At 37.5% G+C, this 21,034-nt stretch overlaps 1 protein-coding gene across 3 annotated transcripts in view; it reads left to right on the top strand.

Moving 5' to 3' along the window:
- The window catches only part of adam19a (ADAM metallopeptidase domain 19a), a 95,365-nt gene that overhangs the window by 60,889 nt on the left and 13,442 nt on the right, over positions 1-21,034 (top strand). For all 3 annotated transcript variants that reach the window (XM_036596592.1, XM_036596594.1, XM_036596593.1), the window contains exons 6-14: positions 4,755-4,938; positions 10,326-10,391; positions 11,576-11,647; positions 11,853-12,019; positions 12,998-13,082; positions 16,872-17,014; positions 17,158-17,335; positions 19,824-19,913; positions 20,760-20,955. In XM_036596592.1, the coding sequence (XP_036452485.1) occupies positions 4,755-4,938; positions 10,326-10,391; positions 11,576-11,647; positions 11,853-12,019; positions 12,998-13,082; positions 16,872-17,014; positions 17,158-17,335; positions 19,824-19,913; positions 20,760-20,955 (1,181 nt within the window). The remainder of the gene's footprint in view (positions 1-4,754; positions 4,939-10,325; positions 10,392-11,575; positions 11,648-11,852; positions 12,020-12,997; positions 13,083-16,871; positions 17,015-17,157; positions 17,336-19,823; positions 19,914-20,759; positions 20,956-21,034) is intronic.

Raw genomic sequence — 21,034 nt, 5'->3', positions numbered from 1 at the left:
TAAAGTGAAGTGTTGGCATGTTTTTGAGATGTTTCGTGCACGACCCCACGCTGTAGTCTCTGCCATCTGTTTTTCCTTTTTGAATCAAGTGATATAAATTGGAAATTCAAAAATCCCCAAAGCAAAGTTATTAATAACAAGATTTGTTGCCATTTGTTTTTTTTATTATCCATGTTATTGATGATGATGCTTATTTATTTTTTTCGAGGAGAGATTTGAACATGGTTAAATGAACACATTGACATACATTAAATGAATAATTATTATATTAAAGGGCCTATATCCTACAGCTTTCTTGTATTTTATTTTGTTCTTTGAGGTCCACTTAAAACATTTATGTGGTTTTATATACCAAAATGATTGTATTTCATTTTTACCTGACCATTTTCGAACCTCTCTTTATCCCGTAGAGTTAAACAGGCAGTTTTGGTTCTTGTGCCTTTAAGACTGAGAGAAGATAAATGATCTCTGCTTGCAATGTGGTTTATTCAAGAAGCACTTAGAGCTGAAACACACCTTATAACTTCAGTGTGAACAGCTGAACTGCTGTAGGCTGAATAGGGTGGTTGAATGTAAGAGTTGGTTCTCATGAGATCACAGAAACAGTGAATTCAAACATGCTGTTTGCAGTTTAGTTTCCATATATGGACTGGGTAGTGAATGGTACTTTTTGAAACTTTGACAGTGTTTACATATTACTCCAAACTCCTTTATTTCATAAGATCAAGGGAAATTTGGTTTTCCATGATAATGGTCGTTTAATAGGAATTGTGTTTATTCTAATGCTTAAAGCTCAGAAAAAGACACTTTTTATACAGATGATTAAATGTGAGCACAGTACTGTATGTGACGTGAGTTACCAAAAAGAAACATTTTTGTCTGACATTGTAGGTCAACTCTGTTTTCCGTGGACATTTCTCTTAAAAATGAATGAATGAAAATACAAATATCGGTGCTTGTTTCACCCTGTGCTAAACTCTAGCTTGATGTGTACCTTGTATAAATGAGTCTTCAATTGTTTTCCTTATTTCACAAATTGCCCAGACATTACTGCTGAATTTGTGCCCTCTCTGACCTCTAAAACAAGTCTTAGATGAATTTACTATTCTAAAAACATGCTATGTTTATCAGTCATTTTTGATATTTCACATTACGAAGCACCACACTTCTACAAAGGAAAATTGTCCTTTTTATGGAAATTCTCCGTAGTGACCTTGAACACTCAAATACTGATAACAAACACAAGCATTAGTTTGCACATATTCATCCGTGTTTCACATTTCAATGAGCAAGTTTGTGTTCGTTCATATAAACAAAAAGCTTAAGATGACCAAGGCTGGCCGTTGCCTCCCTCTTGAGTTAAATCAGTTGGACCCTACCACTATGCTAACTTCCAAGCGTGTACTAGTGCTATGCATACCGATCCTCACATAGAGAGTTAAATTTATATATGTGGAGAATAGCAGCCATTGAAAAATAAAAGGTCATGGAATATAAAGCAGTCAAAACACAGTCATGCATAACAGCCAGAGGCAACTCTATTGTGTATTGTGCTATTATTGAACACACACTGCTGATGTTCAGTTCCAAATTCTGGGTTTTGGTTGAGCTGAATCATATTCGAGCCAGCATTAGAGAAGGGGGTTATTGGCGGGTTCCATATACAATGATTGAAAAACACTGTGTGGGAGAGAAAGAGCTTGGAGAGGTTTGGAATGAACGCCATAAAGCAGTGCTTAAGTCGTGCATATAAAATGAAGTGAGTTCATCCACAGTGACTGAGGACACACTCTACACCAGTCATCACTCACCAGACATTCTCTCTGTTCTCTACGATGTTCAGACTATTAGAATGTATTTGATAGTGATATTAAAACGACAGCGTTATTAAGTGCAAACTGCAGGAGGCTGTCTCTAGAGATATTGCCAAAGGACTTTCAATTAACAGACAGAGAAAACAGATTGAGTAATAATAGTTAATTCTGAAGCCTTTGGTAGAACCAGAGTAGTAAAAGTTTTCATTTCATCTTTTGTAGACTCTTTTAAAGGGTCCATATCACAGGATTTTTTTTTTTTTGCTTTTTTTTGAATAAAAGTTGTATTAAACATTGTTAACATTTCAAAACATATGATTGTCCACAGTTTCATACAGTACATATGTTTTTGTGATGTCATCCCGCGACCCAGAAGGATAAGCGGTTTAGAAAATGTGTGTGTGTGATTTCATGAAAACCAATGCATTTACATAGAGTTGCCTATTCAGCCTACAGTAGTTTAGCCCTGACCATTTGGGTCGAAATTAAAGGAATATTTTAGCCTGGCCTGCTTAATGAATAAGGCACAACATAGGGCAGCCAATCAGAACAGAGATCATATACATAAATCAGTCTTTAACGCAGAATCAAAAAGAGCCTGTTTTATTTTAAGGGATGAAGCGAGGTTGGACAACTGTAATATAAATATATGTGGCAGTATGACGTTGTTGTTATATTATTATGATTGTTTTTGGCACATAAACCAACACAAAAATCAAAAGTAGACCAGAGAAAAAAAAGGACTGGTTTTGTTACTGTGCTTTTAGGACTTATGTGTAATGAGTTCTATTCTGATTGACTGCCCTGTATTGTGCCTCATTTAGAAAGCAGACCAGGGTGAAACACTCCTTATAACTATAGCATGAATAGGCAGAGCTAAACTGCTGTAGGCTGAATAGGTGGATATAAGTAAAAGCGTTGGTTTTCAAGACAGCACAGAAACAATAAGGAGCACCAAGAGAAAATCATTGTCCATCTGGTACCTGGCAAAAGATGTTGATTCTGATTCTAAAGGAATTTAAGACAGTCTGTTTTTGCAGCTTAATTTCCATATATGTATCTCATGGATTAGGTGAGTGGGATTCACTACATTTTAATACTAAGTGTTTATGTCCTACATCAGAACCTTTCACTTCAAAAAAGCAAGGAAATGTTGGGGAAATTGTAACACATCATATTTACATTGTTGCATAATCTTATTACAATTTCAGTTTCTTTGGAGTCATGCCACTGGAGTCAGTGGATTCGAAAATGTGTATTTCACTGTAGCGCTGAAGAAATGAAGGAAGAATTAGAAAATTTGGCGCTTATGAAAAGAAATGATTTTTAAAATATAATAAGGGTCATGCCAAAGCAATTAAAAGCAAAGCCAAACTTGCCTGAGGCCTTAGTGACCAGAATCTGCGTCAAGCAATGTTCAACATAATTTGCCCCTGTTTGAGACTTTGCCAGCTGGTTAAGCAAGACGCACTCAGAGTTTTAGGCCTTCAAGCATAAACAGAATTTGTCTTCAGTCAATTACCAAATAAATACGTTTGGAGAATGTTAATAAGCAGCGAATATTTTAACTTGTTGCTCAATATTTCAGATCAAATTTAAGATTTCTACGATTGTACCATGTGTGACAACGCTTAAAGCATCTCACTCACTACAGAAGATGTGATCACCATGAGTAACATTGTTGTATGACACCTTTAAAAACCTCATTAACCTTCAGTGTTGTTGCTGCTATAGGGGAGCATCTAAGTAATGGTCCATGCATGGCTTTCTGAGTGGCTTTTTCACTCACTTTGATTGGAAAACATATAGCTACCATTACAGTAAAGCCCACTCCACTCACGACCAATTACCAGTCACACTGGGGCCAGATAAAGGACTCAGAGTTATTAAAATTCCACTCACTACACTGTGTGTGTGCATGTCTGCATGTACGTGTAGTAATTGGAAGAGAGAGATTGTGTGACAGAAACAGCCACCGTTAAACATTGAATTGAGTGTCACCAGCAATTACAGAAGAGCCATTTAAACTTCTAGTTACTTTACTTTTAATTGTCATGATTTAGTACTTTTGCCAGAGGGCAAAACCATGATAACCATCTGCTCTTTTAGGAGCCCCCTGCTGATGGCTAATAGAAAAGCAACACTTTTGCTATGTCTGTCGCCCTCAGCGAAGTGTGTTATAAAAGAGTGCTGTCTGGCTGTTAGACACCTTTTTGACATGCTGTCTCTAGGGTTGTCATTAACGAATATATATTATTAATCAAGTAATCTACGGATTATTTTGATGATTAATTCAGTAATCATTGCTAAAAAGGCTGAACCATAAAACTGACTGAAGTGAACAATAACAAACTGTGGATTGTCTTTTAACTCTTTCCTTTGAGGTCCACTTATAACACTTATAACACTTGTCTAGGTTTAGGTACCAAAAACAAGAATTCACTTTTACATGGCCATTTTCTCTTTATCCTTTAGAATTAAACAGGCTGTTTTATTGCTGTGCCTTTAAGACTGATGTGGAAAGCAGTCTGGACAGAAATACTCCTGATGTCTTCAGCGTGAATGTGCAGGGCTAAACTGCTGTAGGCTGAATAGGAGGATAAATGTAAATGTGTTGATTTTTGTGACATCACAAATTAAGTGAATTCAAAACAGGCTGTTTTTGCAGCTTAATTCTCATATATGAAACTGGGGAGTAACTGATATATTTTGAAATTTTACACAGTTTATGAAACTCTTTTACTTAAAAAAGCAAATAAAATGTGTTTTGTGCATTTATTGTGAAGGAGTACATGCAAGGCATTTAAATTATGCATTATCATCATGCAGATTACTAACCAATCATTGCTGATTTATTGAGAAAGTGAATTTTAATCAATGTTTTTTTTGTAGTTTAATTGAGTAAATGTCCCAGTGCCCTAACTGCCTCTTATTTCTTAGGGGCCTGATTGCGCTGAGCTCCAACGAAACATACTACCTGGAGCCAGAGGGAGAGCAGGAGATTCTCCACCACACTTTCTACCACACGGATGACCTGCCAGTCAAAGGTGGCACATGTGGACATGGCCTTCAAACTGGACATGAGAACCTGTTCGGTGGTCCCCTTAAACCTTTGCATCAAAGGGTTAGTTACTCTATGCAATACCAGAGTTTTATAAATGCTATTATTAATGTTATTATTATGCACTTATCAAAGAGACCTATATTCTTATGAGCTTCTTACTCATAAGAATAGCTTCTTCTGTTACTCTGAACTGCTGTCCCTGTTAGTATTGCATGGACACATCCATCGATATTTGCATATAGGAAAAATGTCATTTGGAAGGCAGTATTCTGGAAGCAGAGTGAAAAGCTTATCCTTTTACTTCTGAGGCAGAATGTGACCTTCTGTTCTTTCAGCCTCTTTTCTTTTATTAATGTTATTTCTTCCTTTTTTGTGGATTTTTTTATTGTGTTTGTGTCACAAATGATCATTTTGATAAAACAACCATGAATAGGAATTAGGGATGCAAATATTGACGAATTCTTTTGACTGCTAAGCAGTTGTCATTAGTCAGTGATTAATCATTGAACAGCAAGCCTAAAATCAAGCACACGACCCATCAGAATTTTAATTATGAAACCAATAGTTCCAGTTCTGAAATGTGATTGCCTGTGGTGACAAGATATTAAAAAGTTCTGTATATTGACTGTGGAATGTAGTACTGATAGATAGGGCCATGCATAAATGTGTATATAAGTAAATGGCCTGAGATAATAAACAAACCTTACATAATAACCCTACTCTTCCCTACTGTACATCGTTGTAGCTGTGCTGTCGTCCTCTTGAAAAGTGGTCCTGAACACCACCAATGCTCACTTAATTTTTTGTAGGCATATCTAGTGAAACCAATTGCCTACAGTGCCCTCATGCACACAGTGTAAAAACATTCATAAATTTGAATAATAAAACTACCTATTCAAATAGAAACTGTTGTTTCTTGGAAATGAAATGAAACGTAAATGAACGTTTTATTTTTTAACGTTACAACGTTACGTTTTTTTAACTGGTAGGATTGGTCGGTTAACCGCTTAAATCCCTAATAAGAGTACACTTCACACTTCAATTGCCTTTTATTGTTACTCTGGTGAAAGAAATAAAAATTAAGCGCGTAGAGATCTGAATTCTATTTTCACTCAGAAACTACTGCAGCGTGTTCAACAATAAAGGCATCATTATGTTTCTTTTATGCAGTGATAGAAAACACAGTAGTACACAGAAATCTCCAGTCATTCATGCAGTTCCTCACATTATACTATGAGTTAAAGGAGACAAAGATAAGAGTTAAATTATGAAGCACCAGAAGCACCTATCTCAGCATAATATATCTGTGAGTCTCTTTAGATTCGTAACAATGAGTCATCATCATCGAACTGACTTTCTTCGCTTCATGGCTTCAATTGCATGCGATGTAATAAAAGAGGCATTCTCTCTCACACACGCAGTTGAGTGACAGTATAGCCGTGCTTTCTGTGCTGCCATGGTTATGTTCTTATTGAACCAGGACCACTCATGTACAGGAACATTTAGTTCTGCTGAGAAAGGGAGCCGCTTGCTCTGCGATTAACTGCAGGCAGTTTTTAGCCATTTTGGGACACATTATAGGACCCCACACTCAAAGCTAAACTGAGGGGCTTGGTGTTTTAGAGCCTGCTTAAGCCCAGTTTAACCGTTAAGACCGAAAAAGAGCCTGACCAGAGCTAGTGATAGGTGCAAGAGTCAGGATTCTGGCATCTGCTGTGTGTTTGTCATTTTTTATGCTTGCTTACACAGTAATCCTGTTTCCTTAGGGAAGCAAAAGCTCCTCATGTTTTCTGCTCTAAATAAGCAGCACAAGGTCAGCCATAAGCCAGTAAACAGAATGGACCCATTCTGCTGTCTTCATTAGTTAAAATTGCTTGGATGTGTCATATTCAATTCAGTCGTTAATATTTGGGTAAAAATTTGGGTCTCTGTTGAGAACAGCAAGTATGACATTCTGATGCAGGCATTTTAAGTTAATGAGCAGTGCTTTGGTCCATTGTTTTGGCTCACTAGAACCCCAGGAAACCAAACAGCTCATTTTTTCAAGGAGAAAATACACAAGCCTGAAAGTTCGCGAAACAGTTCTAAGCTGTGATGCTAATGAGAAGTTCTGAATGGTGTTTGGTTGCGAAAGACGGATTTCCCTCTAGATCTTTACAGACGCAGCAAAGCCATTCACATAGTAGATTATTCCTGACTGGATCATGTTTTTTGGCCTGCTGTTGGGGAAGATACATCAAAATCTACTCTCATATTCTGAGATTGAATCAATGACTCACGTATGCAAATCAGACTAATTACTTCTTCTCTTTCACTCGTCTTTTGCTTGAAAGACATATTTTATAGAACACGCTCCAGCTCACTCAGATTTAAATGACCAGCCTTGGCGGACTTAATGAGGCTTTGAGATGAGTGGACACTTTTCATTACATCTTAGTAAAAACAAGCTCGTCTCCATCGTGCTGTGGGACAGTGAGACAGAATCAGTCTGGCAGATTAGTATAGATGGAGATTCTGGGAAATGACACAGGAACAGCAGTACTGCTGACTCTGTCATTGATGGCCACTCTATAACAATTACCTTTGTTCAGTGGCATATTCCAGGGCCTTTCCTGCATTCACTGCCTTTCTAAACATCCTTTCTTCCTCTCTGGTGTATCTACTTCCTATTAAATTCAGTTCATTATGATTGCCATGAATGCTCCATCCGAATGGCAGTGCAAACCAAATGTTTATACAGAATAAGCATATTGTGGCTGCCATATAAGAACCTCAATTCAATTTATTTTCATATTCTTACTTGATTTGAAAGTGAAAAGCTGCCTTTTACATTGTGTGAACATTTCATGATGATTGGACTAATACAAATAGTGAAAAATTGGAACAAAATCTCATAGCTTTAGCCAATAGTTTTTAGTTTTATATACAAAAGTTTTTATTCATTTAAGAAACTGTATTTTCTAAGTGAAAATAACTACAGGTAACACACTTAAATATGGTCTTTTCTATTATGGTCCAATATAAAATGTGCCATAACTTTTGGACAGGCCACATTTTATGTTTTATTTTTTATCCCAATATGCATCAGTAAACAAACTGTAACTGTGCATTAAAATGTCCAAAAATATGTTGGTGTTATTTTTTTATAAAGGATTTGTACTTGTTTTCACTTAGAAAATCAGCAAAATAAATCATTTGACCAGGGGTGTTCAAACTTTTGCATATGTTTGTCCAAAAATATCCAGAAACCCCTGCTAATTACTGAAATCAGCTACTTTAAGGTGTACCTATTGCTAACACAGGTGTTCAACTGTGCACACAGACAGCTTGTATAATCTCCACAGACAAGCATTTTCAATAGAATGGGATGCTCTGAAGCAGCCTCACATGAACCACACATGAATCCTTTTGATTCCATAAAGAAACATTGGATGATCAGGTGACTTCAAATGTCTAGACACAGAGGGTCTGGTGTAAATTTATATGCAGTATTGTGTAGGCCTGTGCCTGTTGACGGTTAACTGAGTGACCACAGTTACAGCCCCCAGCGATGGTAAAAACTCATTTTCAGCCAGTTTAAAAACCTATTGTACATTTATTGATTGATTTTATTCAAACCATAACAAAATACTAAGATACCCACACATGAACATAATAATTTCTTTTGTGTTTGTGAAAATATTTTTACTAAGCATTTTCAGTTTAAAAACAGACAATCCAACAAACAGACATACGCGAAGACGCACAGTTAATTAGAAATAAATTACACAAGATCCTGGCCCAAACTTTTTTGATAGAGTCAATTGCCACAAACCAAGCACAGTATCAGCTTTTGCTTGATTCAGTCTGGCAGTGGCCTTCTCCAGTACCATGGCATCCATAAAATGGAGCAAGAATGTGGTGCATGCTCTGTTCTGTACAAAACTTCAAAATTGCTTTCTTCACTGCTATCAGAGAAGCCATTACTATTTTCTTTTGACTGGATTTCAAGTTAAGTACTGAAATATCTCCAAGCAGAAACAAAGCTGGATATGAGGCCAGGTCTACTTGTAAAAGCAGTGAGCAAAGAAGCTGTCGTTTCCCAGAGATGCATCACTGGAGGGCACTGCCAGAAAATATGAATAAATGTTCCGAGAGAGTCTGAAGAGCATTTAGAGCAAAGTTTATCAGTGGAAGGTTTCATTTGGAATACCTGGTAAGGAATTATATAAAATCTGTGTGCAAATTTATAGTGTGTCTTTTAAACATGTTGGGTGATATTGTCCATTAATGCCATATGTATCGTACCATCACATAGATTGACAGATTGATAATATATTAATAATAAATAATAATAATAGGTTTCATTTATATAGCACATTTCACAATCCCAAGGTCGCTTTAAATAACAAAGAACACAAAAAAAGAAAGAAAGGTAAGACTAAGCAGTAAAGGAGAGAGAGAAATGCTGATTAAAAATGAAAAATCTTTAGGTCAGATTTGAAAGTAGAGAATGAAGAGCAGTTACAGAGAGATTGAGGAAGAGAGTTATGCAGATTATGCAGGGCTTTGAAAGTGAGACGTAGAGGGTAAAGATAAAGTGAAGATAACTTTATACAGGACAGGACAGTGTAGAAGAGAGCGGATGGGGGCGATTTTGCATAGACTTTACAGGGGGACCAATGAAGAGGGAGTTACAGTAATCAATACAAGACCTATTGAAGGAATGAACCAATGTTTGTGCATCATTATCAGTCAGAAATGAGCGAAAACGAGCAGATGTAGAAACCCAGCTGTTGAGCTGGGGTGTTTGAGCACACACAAGGGTAGGCACTGTGTGCCAGGGCAGCAGGCTGCTCTCTGAGATTAATTTTTATCAAATAAAAGGGAAAGCAAAGGAAAAGAATACTTGATTTAATTCAATGAAGGATCAAAATTAGTCAAACCGGGTATTGGACTGTAAATACAAATACTGGACTTCCTGAAGGAGAGACTGACATTTATGTTTATTGTAATTTTAATGTTTGTTTATGTTTTTTTTTTAATAAAAGCTGAGATAAATCATTTTACCTGTATTCTGAGATGCCTAAGATGTTACAAAAATACTAACATACAATCCAGTCTAAGGGGCTACTTTGAAATTAATTTTCAGTACTGCCCATCCTGTTATGTTACTCATATCCATCTATTAACCCCTTAAAATGCCAGACTTATTACATACTAAGGCTTATTATTCAATAACTACAGGGACTTCCCCGCAGACTGGTGAAAGTATTCATAGGTTATAGAAGTGTGTAATAAAACTTGGGGCCTGTCAGTGGGCCCTGGCCATGTGAGAGGTTAAAGTATTTCATACGCCTTCCATGGTGAGCATAATATTGAAACATTATGTATGTAAAAAAGAAGTGAAAGTGTACTCTGATCTGACCAGAGTAACCACTTACCCTTAAGTCTGTTTACTTTTACAGGTGAAACGAAATGCCAGGGGCACGACCAAGTACATGGAGCTTTATATAGTAGCTGACAACGCACTGGTAAGCCCATGATCCTTTTGCACCCACAGCTTTGTTAATTACAGCTTATACGGCGGAGGAAATGATATGCACTGTTCACACCCAAAACTCAGCAACAGCTAATCTGAGTCTTAGAATGAAGGGAGAGGAAAAGCAGACTTGGGCTTTGAATGTGATATTAGCAAAGGTTTAAGAAGGATTGCCTTCTTTATGTACAGTAACCGAGCCAATAGTATTTTAGTAGTGTTTGACTTTCTCTCTTCCTCTCCTTATCTCTCTTCTCTGTATGCTCAGCAGTGGAGATACTGTTAGTGTCAGTGATGAAAAGAGAGCTACCAAGCAGTTTAATTATTTTCACAGAGTCGCAATTAAATAGTTAGATTTCCATCCTTAAACCCGCAACCCATAACATTCAGTCAGCTGTTTAATAGTCCATTTATTATGTAAATATTTTATCAATTGTCAGTATATCTCTTTAGACCAATGCTGATCTAATTTGTCTTGATGTTGCCCCTAATCAGCTGGTACACTACCAGTCAAAAATTTTGGATCACTTTTCAAATTAATAATTTTGTTATTTTATATACATTTATATACATATAAAGAACAACTTACATGCATACAGTGCAGATTTAAATACACTTGACAGTGATTGATCTGTTCAATAAGTATTTTAACAACAAGAAGTTATTCAAGGATAAATAATATACCATAATTATTTATTTAGATGATTTTTTGTCAAGTTATCTGAGTTGAGGTGTGATTCTCACATCATGCAGTCATTTTTAAATGATCTGCATATCTGATCATCATTCTCTAAAATTTCCTTTTTATTAATGAATCAATTCTTTTAATTATTACAGATTTCTACTCATTATTTTCAATTATATTAATATGCACAGCACTGGTATATTAGAAGCGTGTTATATGTTTATATGCCACCATAGTAGTTCTTTTGAACAATGATTCCAAAAGTTTGAATAGTAGTTTATTTGTCCTTTGGTTGCGACAGGTTTCATAATGTCTGTTGAAGGGTACATGACATAGTTCTTGTATCTTGTATTTTGTTGTGTATTTTTAACAGTGCATTTTAAACATACCTAAATATTTATGCATGCTTAATAATTAAGTATTATAATTCAATTTATTAATTTTGAGTGGGCATCAAACAGTGTTTATCTCATTATGTCTTTCTGTTTTATTAGTACAAAAAGCAAAACAAGGACTTTGAAAAAACTAAACGAAGAATCATGGAAATCGCCAATTACGTTGATAAGGTTTGTGTGAGCAACAATTTATTCACTGCTTTCTTGCTGTTTTGTTGCTGACTCAGTGGGTGGAACATTTAAAATTTGGAAATGTCTGTTACTCTGCATGGATGAATTCATGTCACTCTCTTTTTTGTCATAAAGCTGCAGCGGTAATAATCCATAAGTCATGCCACTTTTAACAACATAGTTAAAAGTGTTTTCAATTGGTCAGTTCTACAGAGCTCTCAATATCCGAGTCCCTCTGATTGGTCTGGAGGTGTGGACAGAACGGGATCAGTGCATCATCAGTGAGGAACCCAACGCCACTCTGTGGTCTTTCCTTCAGTGGAGACAGAAGCTCAAGTCCCGGAAGAAACACGACAACGCACAGCTCCTCACGTTAGTCTCACTCTCTAAAAATGTTATCCTTCATTATTTCATTCACATCTGTGTTTGTTCATTAAGCAGGGGAAGTGTAACAGTGCTCTCAGCCCACCATTTGAATCATCTAAATACTGGGTTCACAATTTATTATTCTCACAGTATTTATCCTTGTATTTTGTATACTTTGGTATATTTGTTTCTGTTCAATTTCACCTACAGTATTTCTGTAAAGTTATAAATTAGGGAAAGAAATCCTGCAAATGTATGTAAACCTTTGTATTTCCTTTTCTTCCATAGTCATATCTATATATATATACATACACTACTGTTCAATATTTCAACAGTTCTGCAAATGAGTGAATAAAATGATGAATCATAAACTGTCATTATCTTTATATATTCATTTTTTGTCATCTGCCTTTGATCTCTACTTTTGAAATATGATGAATTCTGGATATTCTTGATGCTATACAGCTCTTCCAATCATTTGATAATCTTTTTCTCCATCACTCTGGACACTCTGGATAATATAAAAATTTGCATACAACTGTAACATTTCTTAATTTTATTTACAGATTCCTAGTGTCCTATTAATTATTTGCAACCTGTGAAGTTATAACCATTTTATTCAATGTTCATTTTTATTTATATTGAAAACATCAATTCCAAACTTTTGAATGGTAGTGTATGTTTTTCTGTAAGCACACTTAGACATCCAATTGCAATCTTATTATTAGCTTTGAATGCCTGCGATGTTTCGTTGACCAGTAATTGCAAACATATATTTACACTAATTCACCACCACACTCAAACACGTAGCTTTAAAAACAGATTCCACCCCCTCTCTTGCTTTATCGGTGATCGATAACTGCTCCTTTCTTTTTGTGCGCTCACATCAGAAGCTTCATATGACTCCACAGTGATTGTACATCTGCCGCATGGCGTGATCACACTCTCATGTTTATTGATATGTTTTTCTTTTCTTCCTGCCAGCGGGGTGATATTCAAGGGCACCACCATCGGCATGGCGCCCCTGGAGGGCATGTGCAGTCTTGAGAACTCGGGCGGCATCAACGTGGTAAGACAGCACATGGACATCTTGTTGGACTTTACTCTTATACGGTTATAATCGTTGTGCATGTGTGTAAGTGTGCGTATGTGTATGCGTGTAATTCTGGTGTACAAGGGGGTCTGATTAAGAGATCAATATCTCTCACACAGCTGATTAGGCTCTAATGGGCTCTATTAGCTTGCTCAGTAGCAGAGAAGAGGCTTTGTGGAATACTAATAGGGAGCGATGGATGCTAGTTTTGCACTAAAAGTGCACAGATTCATGTTAATGAAAAAATGTAGTGATCATTTCAGTGAGCATAGCATTTATAATACTTTTTACCCAATAAGGCATGTATAATGTCGAATGTAAGTGTATTGTTTGCTGTACACAGGAAACATGTTATGATGTATGATTAACCCCTCAAACCCTTCATACCTCATGCTTCAGTTTGCTTCAATGTAGTAACTGTATAATAACTTTTACAGTGAATAACTGAATAAGCCTAGGGTTCAAGAGTTTCTCTGTGACAATGATTTCTCAACTGCACTCGCTCTAGATTAAATATCACAGGTACAATATCATTTTCAAGACTCTGTAGTGAGGTGCCAACCTCATAAAGGCGGGGGAAGTGTAATACCGCTGCTGTATTTCATCTTTGATCTCATAAAGACAAACGGAGATGGTGTTGATGCTGCTGTTCACAAAATCAATGCTACAGGCTCATCATCACTGGGTTATCAGATTGTGTCCCCTACAGTGAAGAGAGAGGGACAGAGAAAGACAATGTCACACAGAGATAAAAGAAAGGGCATTTTGTTTGTGCAGGCTTGATATGAATTGTGCCTCCTGCAGGACTAAAGCAAATCCCAGCCTTTTCTAAGACTTCTTGTTAAAAAACATGTCTACAGTTTACCTGCTAAGCAATAAAACTTCAGAATTGTGCCATTGCACAGCATTATTTCCACCTTTTTAACTCTAAGAGCAAACATGCTGCCCATAATCATTTGTAAAGTGAAGAGGCAAGTGCATGCTCTGTTTTCTCTCACACTTACTCAGAAAGATTGTTCGGCACAGGCATTTAATAAAACCTGAATGAATAAATTCTGCCTAAAAAAGAACAATGCAGAATGTTACTGACTTGTTAAATGTAAATACTGAATTAATTATTTAACTGAATTAGGGCTGTCAAACAATTAAAGGGTCCATATCCTGTATTTGTCTTGAATTTTATTTTTTCCCTTAAGATCCATTTATTACATTTGTATGATTTTATGTACCAAAGTTAGTCGTAGTTCATTTTTACATGACAATTTTACAACTTTTCGCTATCCCTTAGAATAAAACAGGCTGTTTTTGTTTCTGTACCTTAAAGACTAATATAAGATGAACAGTTTCTGTTCTAATCGGCTGTCCTGTATTGTGCCTCATTCAAAAAGCATTCAGAGCTGATACACCCCTTATAACTTCAATATGAATGGGCAGAGCTAAACTGCTGTAGGCTGAATAGGTTGATAGATGTAAATGTGCTGGTTCCCATGACATCACAGAAACAGCGAGTTCAAAAATAGGCTGTTATTGCTGCATGGTTTCCATGATTGGACTGTATGTACTGGGAAGTGCATGATATTTAGCATGGTATTAAATCTTTTGAATGTTTACATCTCTTTGAACTCCATAGTTAAAAAAAAAAGCGAGGGAAATTTTGTATTCCATTATATGAGCCCTTTAACATTATCACATGCCTCTCTGTAGTTAAACTATGATTAGTCACATTTGTCTCATTTGCTAAAATTTGACCCTAAAGAGAGTTACAAAAGCAGTGCTTTTTTGTTATAGCTATATGCATAGATTAATAATTATTTTCAATAATTCAATAACATTATGAATGCAGAGTTTATATCAACCTGAACCTGAAAATCATGTGATTCCCATAGGATCAGTGGGGTTTGTAGTTTGACCATGTTTACTGTTCCTCTACGACTGTAGCACGCTCACTTTCATTTTGCTATGTTATGTCTTGTTTCAAGGGAAAGTGTATTTTACCACTTTGCCGTTGCTTTTGTTAATTTGCTGTTCATTGATTTATCCATAATTCTTTCTTGAGCCCTGTCCAGTGTAGTCTGCTGAATTACTGATATTGCCAGCATTAGCGGTGGATTTTGCCTGTAAATGAAACTTCAGACTGGATGTACTTTGCTGTTCATGGCATGGCAGTAATTGAAAATAACTTTGTTTTTATCAAGAGGGATAAGCTGGCTGCAATGAAAGCTGCCATTTCAAAGCTGTATTAGAACTAGATGGCTACAATCATGGGTTTCAGAGTGGAACTACAAATGGTTTGAAGGGTAATGCTAGGAAGTTGTATTAACAACACTTCAAAAATTAGTGGCATTTATCATTTATTACATTTACACATTATTAACATGTTGACTTTCACATCACTAGCTTAAATACAATTCTGTAAATTACTGGGACAGTGCTAGTTTCACTATCCATACCTTTTGTGGTATGGTTATTTTTATGATATAGGAGGTTTATCAGAAAGTTTTTCTTTAAGGAAGAAAAATAATAAAATGCTTCCATTGAAAGATGACCAAGGCTAGACGGGAATGCAGCCTGAACACCTTCAGAATCCTAAGTGGCTTGTCTAACTCTAATGGCCTCTAATAGCATAGGGATATGTTGTAATCTCTGTAAACTTAATCACCATTAACAGCATATTCCAAGTGGCCGCTTGCCCCATAGCAAGTGTCCATTCCCAGCAGCTGCAAATAGCAAATGATTGATGTGGAACTGTCTAATCGCCAAGTGGAGGCTTCCAACTGCAAAACTGACTCATATGTACAATGAGTATGCTAGACCACGTATAAGCACAGGTGCCCCTGCACAAAACTAGACTTGAGTAAGACACTGGAACTTTCCTAACACAAGCCAGTTCAAATCCTGACAAAACTCTGCCAGAAGACTAGTTTTAGGAATCATTTAAGTAGCCTGGAACTTCATGAGACTGCCTATAGTTTACAAGGACCATAACATGCTATTTGTTTTATGGTCCATGTCCTGAAAAAGCCATCCCAACACTGTCAGTCCCTTTGAAAAAAACACCCTGTTCCTACTAGAACACTCAATTTCTGCTGGATTGAGGTCAACGTGCTGTACATTCTTCCTGTACATTTGCCCAAGAATCATATTTTTGTCATCATATATTCAGCTTTTATATATAGCTACACTACAGGCCAAAAGTATGTAAACACAGAAATGTGACTTTAGTCCACCCACTAGTTAAGTGTTCCCCAAATGATGCTACCAAGCTGGAAGGGTGAGGACTAGCATGTGCTTTCTCTGAGAAACATGAAGTCAGCCACCTCATCTTTTTGAACTGCTGTTAATGCTTTTTCAACATGCCTGGAGGAGAACGCTAACTGCCAGTTCTGTAACGTCAACTAACAGACCCCCACCTTGGCTAGCACTGGACTGAGTGATTGAGGGAGAGGGAGGATCATCTTACCCACCCAGAGAGAGTGAGGCCTGTTATGCTTTCTTGAACTCCAGGACATGGATGGCTGTGGCATCGCAGGGTTACATTTGTGTTACAGCCTTTGGCCTGTAGTGTACACTTAACTTGATTAAAAAGTGTACATAATTTCCATGTGAATAAAATATATCAACACAGTTTTACCTTCTACTTTACTTGCCTTTGGCAGTAATTGTGTTATGTGATATATTTTACTTATGTGGAAATCACGTACACATTTGAAGCTTTTAAATTCAGTGCGTCACTTTATTTCAGTGTATATTCTGTAATTCCTACAGGACCATTCAGAACTGCCCATTGGGGCAGCTGCCACCATGGCCCATGAGATTGGCCATAACTTTGGCATGAGTCACGACCATGAGGGCTGCTGCGTGGAGGCCACAGCAGAACAGGGAGGTTGTGTGATGGCAGCAGCTACAGGGTAAGCACCATCACACTCCTCTGTGCTGGGCAAACTCTACTGTTTCCACATGCTGTAATGGTCTGCTGCACTCTGCCAGAGTTCGCTCCATCTATATTCGCCTTTTATCTTGTACTTATCTTGCCATTTCACATGCCCGACAGGCATCCATTCCCTAAGGTATTCAGCCGCTGTAGCAAGAAGGACCTGGACAACTACTTTCAAAAAGGAGGGGGAATGTGCCTGTTCAACATGCCGAACATGAAGGACCTGGTTGGGGGAAAGAGATGTGGGAACGGCTTTGTAGAGGATGGAGAGGAATGTGACTGCGGAGAGCCAGAGGTAACAAACACACGCTCTACGTGTGTCTGACTCAAACAAACTTACCTGCTTTTGATTAATCATAAAGTAAACTAATGCTGAGCCAAAAGTGGCAGTTTCTGCCTTTTAATATACTCTTATCCTTTGAATTCTGGAGTCCATCTTTTGTATAGTGACAGAAAACGTGTTGGCACACAGAAAGCTCTGTATGCTGAAACATTTTATTATGCCAAACGTGGACATGGACACAACCAAGCTACTCTGGAGCCAGATTTCAATGAGTTAAAGAGGATATTGCTGACAAAACATTAGGTGAGGTAGAATAAAACATGGATTATATAAAAATGATAAGTGTTTACTCATTTTTTGCAAACACTTTGTATTACTGACAACACTTTTAATCAACAAAATGATGATTGTAAACAAACAATAATCAATTATTATGTGTGAATCTAATTGGAATGCTTATTTTTTTGAGTAATTATTTATGACTAATTTTTAGGATTTGTTGTTTTTGTGAACATTGGGGGAAAAGTGGTAAATCAAATGTTCTTAAATGCAATTACACAAACTGTAATGCAGAAAATAGGATGCACAACAATGAATGACAGAAATGTGGTGGGGAGAGAAAATCTCACCTTCCTGCAAAGCTGAAATTGGCAGGCTGTCAGTGCTCATATCATGGGTGGATGGGTTGCCATCTGGTGTAGGTAGACTTTAGTTGAGACTCCAAATCCTAATTATACATTAACACCTGGACTCTTCTTATGAATCTTATATACTGCACTATCTATATCTACTGAGTATTGTGCTGAAAGAGTTGTTGTTCATTGTGCACAGCAGTTCTTCCCAGTACTTGTGCTGGTGGAACTACCCCTGCACTTCAAATTTTAGTGTTTCCTTGCTCTAACACAGCTGAGGCATAGCATTACCGAATCATCAAGCCCTTCTTGAGCTGAATTAGGTGCGTTTGGTCTGGGAAACCACAAAACAAAGCAGTACATGGAGGTTTTTGTGATTGGAGTTAGAAAAACACTGCTTTAACGTGTCCTTTTAAGGTTATGAAAGGTCTATTAATCAGCTAATGCATTCAGTGAGGTTTAGGGCTGGGCAGTATGCTTTAAAAATCACCACATTTTTTTCAGCCTTTTGGAAAATAAACAGTTGATAACTTAATATTTATGCATTCTCTCTGAAGTCGCTTTGAAGACTGTTTAGTTTTTTGTAATGGTAGATGATCATAAATCGTTTGTATTAGTTCCATGCAATCTACAAGTAATACTGTTTGGGCTAGTAAACAGGTTAATGAGGTTTCCCCATCTCTCAGTAAAATAGGACTTAGGACGTAGCAAGCACTTCTGTACAGACTTGGGGAGCAAATGTAACAATTAATTATACAATTAATCATGCAGCCCTAATGCTCAAACTGGCAAAACACAGGGGAAGATCACAAGACTTGTAACAGCCTTCAGGTAAATCAGATGCCTGCATGAAATGTGTATTAAAATAACCTCATAATTAACGGTTTTCTCCAAAAAATAATCACAAGTATATTGCAAATATTCAATACATTGTCCTGCCCTAGTCAGGTGTGTCTGGAGTGGGATAACACTAAAACGTGCTGCACCTGGTGGGAACCTCTGACTTACATATGTAAATAGTACAGATTGCAAACAGCACATTGTAAGAAATTGGTTAGAAAATGTTTGGATATTTCAAGGACACCACTTATTGTGATCCTGTGCGCTTTCTGCTTGTTGTGCTATGAGGAAATTAATGTTTGTATTGCTGCAGTGACCCTCAGGCCACCTTTCAACACGCCACACTTATCTGGCTGCCCTAACCTCCAGCTCCAGACAGATTTATTGGCGCTGGTCCTGCCATGCAGTTGTTGTGGGTGTGTTAATTACTCCTAATGGTGCTTAGTCGCTCATTGTTTCTGTCACCTGCTCTTTTTAGTTATTCAGGAAATCTCAGAGAAAACAGCGGCAGATGTGGAAACTTTGCTTAGCCAGTGTGCATGTGCTGTGTTTGCGAACACATCTGCATGTGCACACTACACTAAGCATTTTAAAATTCACCCATGCGCATGTCTTTGTAATCTTTTTTCCATATGTCCACCTCTGCTGTAAAATTGATGTCTGTCAAAAGCCCTGAGCGTATGGAAGTAACCCCACATGCACCCCAGTGAAAATGCAGGTGGCAGGCATCATTTAGCATCCGACTCCCAGAGTTCAGTCTTTTTTTTTCCTTGCCATTTCTACTTCCTCTGACACAGCGATCAAGAAAACTATTCCGTTCACCACCCACAGTCTATGTGCAGGCGGCATGTATGTGTGCTGGATAAGGCCTGAGCTAGCTGTGAATATCTCAACTTGCACTAAGTGACTGACTGTGTGGGTACAGGGTCACACATTTATGCGCTTCAGCAGCCAGTAACAAAAGCAGAGAGGTGGCTTACGTGTGTGAATGTGTGTGTTTGTGTGTGTGTGTTTTCATCTTCCTACAGGAGTGTACGAATGACTGCTGCCACGCCAGTAACTGCACGCTGAAGGAAGACGCTCAGTGTGCCCACGGTGTCTGCTGTGAAGGCTGCAAGGTGTCCAACTGTCCTCACTCTATTTATGTCTCTGTCTATCCTTCCTCTTGGCCCTTTCTCTTCCTCCACTCCATATTCTCTTTCTGTTCTCTATCGCTCTTCCCTGTCTGTTTCCAAGTCTCCAATTGTCTCTCTCTCTCTCCTTGTCACAGTCACATACACATATTGCTGTGTCTCTGGTTCCTTTCCATCATTTCTTGCCCATTATGCTCTGACCTCACCTGAAATCACGTTCTTATTCTATCCCTATTCATTTTAGGCATTATCATCATATCATATTATTAAAAAGACAAAACTCTTGATCAGGATACTGTGACTTTTTTCTATCTCGAAAACACCTTATGCTTTTTGATTATATCACAATGCACCATTGGGGTGGGGAAAAAAATATTAACTCATAATATCATGTTTCACTTCCCCCTCCCACAACCCCCACTTATCATGAAGTGAGAACACTTAGCTACCTCAGAGACCCCTTTTCACTCTGAAATACATCACAGTATGAAAGGAATATGCATCATATCTGATTCATTTTGACTTTAAAACTGTCTCCTCCCTCTGCTCTTTCTTTTTAAAGTCAAGGTAAATTAGAAATCATTATGCACGGTATCAGGGAGGGCCAGCATTTTCTTTCAGTGGTCTCTGACTGACTGAATTGTGCAATATTTTCAAGTGAAGAATCAGTTAGTCATTTAGAATCCTTTTTCTCTTGAAAAAGAAAAATACCATTAGATGTGCAGTGTTTGTGTTACTTCCAAATGCTTGCTCCATAGTGTATATTCTGATAAATCATATAAACACATCCATTAATATTGATATCTGTATATCTGACCCTCTGCCCCTCAGCTGAAGCAGGCAGGCACTATGTGCCGTGATCCGGCCGGTTCATGTGATCTCCCAGAGTACTGCACTGGAGGATCACCTTACTGCCCCTCTAACGTTTACCTGCTGGACGGCTCCTCCTGCCAGTATGGCAACGCCTACTGCTATAATGGCATGTGTCTTACTCATGAACAACAGTGCCTGCAGCTCTGGGGCTACGGTGAGAGCACACACCTAAAATACTCTACTATATACTATACTAGTGTGTTTAATATTTTACTGTAAAGTGTGTATTCATG

The sequence above is a fragment of the Colossoma macropomum genome, unplaced genomic scaffold (assembly GCF_904425465.1).
Source record: "Colossoma macropomum unplaced genomic scaffold, Colossoma_macropomum, whole genome shotgun sequence".
Classification (NCBI taxonomy): domain Eukaryota; kingdom Metazoa; phylum Chordata; class Actinopteri; order Characiformes; family Serrasalmidae; genus Colossoma; species Colossoma macropomum.
The sequence above is the reverse complement of the archived record's forward strand: the minus strand, read 5'-3'. Positions and strand labels throughout refer to the sequence as shown.